Here is a 7,042-nt window from a genome sequence, read left to right as displayed (position 1 = left end):
CACAGAGAATATAGCCAATATTTAAAAATAACTATAAATGGAATATAACTTTAAAAAATTGTGAACTACTAAGTTGTACACCTGAAACTTATATAATATTGTACATTAACTATATCTCAATAAAAGAAAACAAATGATATGAAAACCTAAAAAAAGTAATGAATTATTTATTGGTGCATGCTACAGCATAGATGGATCTTGAAAATATGCAAAGTTTAAAAAGCCAGTAACAAAAGACCACATATTGTATGAGCCCCTTCATATAGATGTTCATCACTGGCAGACCTATAGAGATCAAAAATATATTAGTAGTTGTATAGAGCTGAGTGGGTGGGGGAGAAATGAAGAGTGACTGCTAATGGATATACGGTTCATTTATGGGGTGATGAAATATTCTAAAATTGATTGAGGAGATGATTGCACAACTCTGTGAATATACTAAAAAACAGTTAATTGTATACTTTAAATAGATGAACTTGTGGTATTCAAATTATATTTTTAAAAGCTGTTATAAAAAGCTAATGCAAGCAGAGGTTGCCTTCATCTGGAAAATTGTCTTTGTGTGTATTTTTAATACATCTTTGGGTCCTCGGTGCCCTCCTCATTCCTAATAATTCAGTTATGTTCATGACTTCAGTGACTCATAGTACAAGACCATTGTAATACTGACGTGTTTTAAGTAATTGAACAGGATAGAATTATGACTCTAGTAAATAACAAATTCTAACTGGGAATCATCATGAAGACTTCCTAGAGGAGGAGAAATCTAAGTTTTGTTCAGAGTGATAAGTAGGAATTATCTAGGCAAACTGTAGCTGCAAATAGGCAAAGGTTCAGAGGAGAAAGAGCTTAAGGCTTTGCAAGAACTGTAGGTGACTTGGCAACAATGGCATGTGGAACTGTGGGTCTGGAATGGACTATAGGATTGGAAATAAGGCTGGAAAGGTAATCAAGTGCTCAATAAGGAAAGGTCCTGGATTCCATGCCATAAACTGTCTTCTCCATACTTAAGGTAAAAGAATTTCACTGAAAATTTTTAAGCATTGTTATTTCATGAAAAGATACAAAGTTTTAGATGCTTTTTCTAGTTTCAGTGTACAGAATGAATTAGGAGTGATCAAGATCATGGACAGAATTCAGTTAGAACATACTGTAATATTCTGAGTGAGAGATGATGGAGGTCTGAACTAGAAACATAGAAGTGGGAATGGAGAGAAGGGGGGACATTCTCATGATGTTATGGAGGTAAAACCAACAGGATTTCATGCTTAACTTATGTGAGGATTGATAGAAAATAATACCTACTTCTGCAAGAATTTAAGAACATAATATATGTAATTGTTCTACATGTGGGAGCTCAAAAAATCTTAGTTTATATTTTAATTCTGTTTATACCATGGTATTTTATATACTCTGTTCTTAATTACAGGGATAATATTTCTTGTAATAATATAACATTTTTTCCATTTAACCTGAAATTGTTCTTATTACATATCTTAAGGGAATCTTCACTATATTTATAGTTAGTTGGATTCCTACAGTGATAGTTGTTAAGTGGCTTTTTCCATACATTACTACATTACCACTCTGGCAATGGTTTTCCCTGGTAGTTATTTAGCTCTCTCTCCCTCTCTCTTTTTCCCCTCTCCTCTCTTCTCTCCTCTGCCCCTTGCCCACCTCATTGTTTTCAGCTTATTTTCTCAGCAACAATGAGAGATTTTATATTAATTAGATCAAAGCAGAAGCCAGATCCCTCCTTGTACTGAACGTGGACTACCAATAGATATCCATTCCAGTGCACTGGGTCGGGGAGGGTATTTCTGAACCCCTTATATAATGGGATATACAAATATAAAAAATTTTAAAATATCATTTCTAGGAACAAATAACAGCAATCCATATCCTAATAGCATAAATCCTAAAAGCAAGGGTTTCTTTGTCCCTCAGTCCTTGCCAAATCTTCAAAGCTACCTTGACCTAGAAGGGGAGTCTATATGTTAGAATTAAATAGCATAAATAAGCTTATTTCTTCTACCAAGGCAGGGACTTTCTTTCCTTGCCTTTATGAGGTGTGCAAAAAATGTCTTGATTCTAAATTATTCCTTAAATACGATTCTGTTTCTTCCTTTAAAATCAACATTTCTGACCCTTGTCTTCATTTTTAAGTGTTAACTCACAGCCTGTTCTAGGCAAAGGAATACCAAATGCTTTTCCTGGGGAGGAAAAACAATTCAAGTGCAAAATTAGTCACCATAGAGTTGGACTTAATGGGGAAAACATAAGAACTACTTCAATATCCAAAATGAGGATACTCTTAAAAATATTCCAGTTCTGTACATGGAACTTTCTCCAGGATAGATCACAAGCTAGGCCACAAAACAAATCTAAAAAATAATCAGGGAAATGCAAAACCGTAATGAGATATCACCTCACACCTGTCAGAATGTCTACAGTCAAATAGACAAGAAATCACAAGTGTTGGCAAGGATATGGATAAAAGAGAACCTTCATACACTGCTGGTGGGAATATAAATTGGTTTAGCTACAATGGAAAATAGTATGGAGTTTCCTGAAAAATTTAGAGACAGAACTACCATATGATCCAGCAATTCTACCCCTGGGCATTTATCCAAAGAAAACAATTCAAAAAGATATGTGTACCCCAATGTTCATAGCAGCATTATTTACAGTATATCTACAGTAGCCAAGATATGGTAGCAACCTATGTGTCCATCAACAGATGACTGGCTAAAGATGTGGTGTATATATATATATATATATATATATATATATATACACACATATATATAAAATATATATGTGATGGAATATTACTAGGCCATGAAAAAGAATGAAAATTTGCCATTTTCAACAACATAGATGGACCTAGAGGGTATTATCTCCTCAGTTATATGTCAGACAAAGATAAATAGTATATGTTTTTGTTTATATGTGAATCTAACAAATAACACAAATGAATAAATATCACAGCATAGAAACAACCTCACAGATACAGATGATGAACTAGTGGTTACCAGAGGGAACAGGGTGGGGGAGGAGCAAAATAGGTGAAGGAGATTGAGAGGTGCAAACTACTAAGTATAAAATAAATAAGTTACAAGGTTGTAATGTACAACACAGCAAATATAGTCAATATTTTATAACTTTTTATTGTGCATAATCTATAAAAATATCAAGTTACTATGTACTATGTATTATGCTATACACCTGAAACTAATATAATGCTGCAAGTCAACTATACTTCAGAAAAATTTCCAGTCCTATAAAATGATGGTGAATTGTAGAATAAAACTGAAGAGCCATAGATGTCTTAGGTATCTTCACAATATACTGAAAAGCAAATTATGGGATAAAATATGTCCATAATTGTTAAAAAAATGCTTATGGGTGGATCGTGAAAGCTTGTAAATATATAGAAAATAATATATCTGAAGTGGTTCTTATGTATATTTTAATGTATTTGATCTCATTTTTAAATGAAGTAATAAAAATATATAAATCATTTCAATTTCCTAAAACTTAAAAAAAATACTTTGGCCAAATTAAGGGGTATGTTAACTACCTGTTGATATAGGCTTTAAGGGAGAAACATGTGGCAAAAGATCAAGAAAAATATTTGACATGTCCATATATATCAAACCACAATTCCAATAGTAAGGAATAGAAAACAATAAAATATTCCAAGATATTCAGGTACACAGGTGTTCATCACAGAATTGATCTTACAAGTAAAAGTTCAGAACTATTTTAAACACAGCCCAAGGAAGCTTGGTTGTAGAAATTATAGCTCATCCCTGTGATGGCTTATTATGTAACAACAGAGCTAAAGGAGAATAATTATTTAGAAATATGGTCCCAGAGAACGATTATAGTGAAAATACACTTCAGTGAAACAATGCATACTTTATTATAAATATAAAGTTATGTAGATATTTATTTACTAAAAGTGTATTTTGTCAAGTACTGGTATTAGGAGTGATAATTCTTTTGCTATATTAAGTTACAAATATTTTCTATTATAATCATGTACAGACTGTATAAAATGTTTAAAATAAATAAAAACAAGAGAGCTCCTGATAAAATATTGAGTAAATGCAGAGATGATTGCAATACCAAGTACAGAAAATTATACACGTAATCCAGCTCCCCTTACAATATTGGTGCATCTTACAAATGTAAACGGATACTATCTTTATAGATGGCCATTTATTAATGCACTTCGCCACCAAACTGCCCATATCCTTTGATACTTAAATTTTCCTATCTGCAATATTTGTTTAGAAAATAATCTGGAAAGTCAGCGAGATTTGTGCACTATGATGCACTTGACAGCTCTGTTTGTATAAACAAAAATGAGCAACAACTTACATGTTCAACAATGAGGAAGTAGTTAAAATACATATACACACAAGCACAGAGATATAGACATGGATAAGTTGTCTGCTTTGTAATTTTTTCCTTCAATGAAGCTGAAATATTATTCTGACAATGGGAAAAAGGGCAGGAAGTGTACACATATATATCCACCTATTAAGTCATCAATTCAATGAAATATTAACAGCCAAAGAAAATATTTTTAAATAATCTTTAATGACATGAAATGAAGTTCAAGAGTATGTGTGTGTATAAATATACACACACACATTTAAGTGTGAAAAAGCAGGTATAAAAACAATATGTACATTATTATATACATACATGACATATGAATCAGAAAAATACTAGAGAGGTACAGCCAAAAATGTTGCAGGTAGTTCTTAGAAAATATTAGACAGGTACAGATGAAAATGATTCAGGGAGGTATGGGTGCTCATTAGGATTGATTACAGGTGACATTAATTTTCTTCTGTTAACTTGTCCGCTTTGTGATTTGTTTCCTGAAATGAAGCTGAATTATTTTTCTGAGAATGGGGAAAAGGGCAGGAAGTAGGCACAGGGGAAAAACAGTATTTAAATTCAGCAAAACAACCAAGGACAGTGAAATACCATTTGCAGCCCATCAAGCTGGCCAAGACACACACACACACACACACACACACACACACACACACACACACATCAATTACAGTGACCAGGAGACTATGCAGGGGAAATGGGCATACTCTTTTTACTAGCTGAGCTGGCTGGCATGAATGAAAATCGGTACAATGCTTATGAAGGGGCCATTTGGCAACACACAGGAAAAGTCTTTAAAATGTCCATATGTGGATCCTGCAAGTCCACAATTAAGATCATCAGGTATGCTTGTGAAGATTTGGCTTGACAAGGGAGAATTCACTCATTGCAGTATACACAATGCTGGGTTTAAACACAGGGAAAGAACTAGGCACCACCTGAATGTCCAACAATGCAGGAATGACTACAGAAATGTTAGGGTCCATCGATACACTCTTCAGGCACTGAAGATGACGGTTCTGAAGTCTGTTGAATAACATGGAAAGAAGTTCAATGGGTTGATTTTTGTTTGGTTTTAGTTTTTGAAAAAGCAGATTAAGAAACACCACATACATGAACCATTCTATAACAGTGTGTTAAAAGGGAAGGTGGGGTGGAGGTGAGGAAGGGAGGGAGAGAGGAGAGGAGAGAGCCTGGAAAACAGCACACGGAAATGGTAAAAGTGGTTGTCTCCCGGTAGTAAGGTCATGGGGAGCAATTACTCTCTTGGGTTTCCCTCATCTGATTTCCTTCTCCTTCCTGATGTTTCTACCATGAAATTGTATCACCTGTGCAATAAACAAAGAGAGAAAGTGCTTTTTAAACCAAACCACAAGGAGAAGACAGCCTTTAACCTGTCAAGTGGCACAGATTAGCAAGATTATTCACAGCACCCAAGGTGGGTGTGGGGGGAAGGGAGGGGAGAGGAGAGGTAGGGACGACAGGGGAGTGGAGAGAAAGTCAGAGAGAGACACAGAGTGAGAGGGACTGAGACAGGTGGAGGGAGGGAGAGATGGAGGGAAGGAAGACGGGGGTGGGGGGCGGGGGGGCGGTTGTGAGAGAGAGAGACCTGCACTCCCAATACAATACACTGCTGGTGGGTTAGGGGGGCAAAGGGTGGGGCTGTAAACCGGGTGGGAGCCAAGGTTTGGCTCTGCTGGCTGGCTCGCTCCTGGGATGTCTTCATCGCAAGGTGGCCTCCTCATCGGTGTCTTCCTCGAAATCCTTGACGTCAGCACTGGTGGACTGTCTGGCCCAGGCTCCCCTTTCGGCCTCTCGTTCCTTATGCGACTTGAATCTCCCAACGAAAATTTTGCGGTAGTTCAGGAACATGCCATTCATCGCATCAATGGCCCGCTCGGCGGACTCCTGCTTCTGGAAGTGCACGAACCCGTAGCCCTTGGGCCCCTTTTCGTCGCAGGCCACTTTGCAGGAGAGGATGTTGCCGAACGCCGAGAAGATGTTGTACAGCGCCTTGTTGTCGATGGTTTTGCCCAGGTTCTTGATGAAGACGTTGCCCACCCCGCTCTTGCGGAGCGAGGGGTCCCGCTGGGACCACATGATGCGAACTGGCCTGCCCTTGATGACATCAAAGTTCAGGGTCTCCAGGGCCCGCTTGGCGTCTACCGGTTGCTGGTAGTTGACATACGCATAGCCCAACGAGCGGCGGGTGATCTTGTCCCTGCAAATGCGGATGGAGAGGATGGGCCCGGCTGGGCTGAACTTCTCGTACAGCATTGCCTCCGTCACCTCAGGGTGCAGGTCGCCCACGTACAGCGAAGCCATAGGAAAGTCCGGATTCCCCCCTGAGCCCCCGCCCATCTCCGCATCAGCATCCGCGGCGGCCACCGCCGCCGCCACCTCCGCATCTGCATCCGCATCCGCCTCCGCCTCCGCCTCCCCCAAGGGGGGCGTCGCAGCCTCTGCCGCCGCGGCGGCTTCGGCCACACTGGCCTCCGCCACGGCTACTGCCGCTGCCGCCAGGGAGGCCTCCGCCTCCTCCCCCGCTAGGGCTGCCGCCGCCTCCCCCAGGGTGACCTCCGCCACTGCCTCCTCCACTGAGGCCTCGGCCTCCAACTCAGCCTCC

General features: G+C 39.0%; 1 protein-coding gene across 1 annotated transcript; it reads right to left on the bottom strand.

Annotated features, from left to right (window-relative positions):
* Positions 1-6,138: 6,138 nt before the first annotated feature.
* On the bottom strand, positions 6,139-6,807 carry LOC309839298 (polyadenylate-binding protein 1-like 2; the record flags this gene model as incomplete). Its single annotated transcript, XM_082681000.1, has 1 exon — positions 6,139-6,807. Exon 1 carries the CDS (start codon positions 6,775-6,777, stop codon positions 6,139-6,141), a length of 639 nt encoding a protein of 212 aa, XP_082537126.1. The 5' UTR covers positions 6,778-6,807.
* Positions 6,808-7,042: the final 235 nt, after the last annotated feature.

The sequence above is a fragment of the Grampus griseus genome, assembly GCF_964374135.1.
Source record: "Grampus griseus genome assembly, chromosome: X".
NCBI lineage: Eukaryota > Metazoa > Chordata > Mammalia > Artiodactyla > Delphinidae > Grampus > Grampus griseus.
Note: the sequence above shows the minus strand (reverse complement) of the source record. Positions and strands in the feature narration are given on the sequence as shown.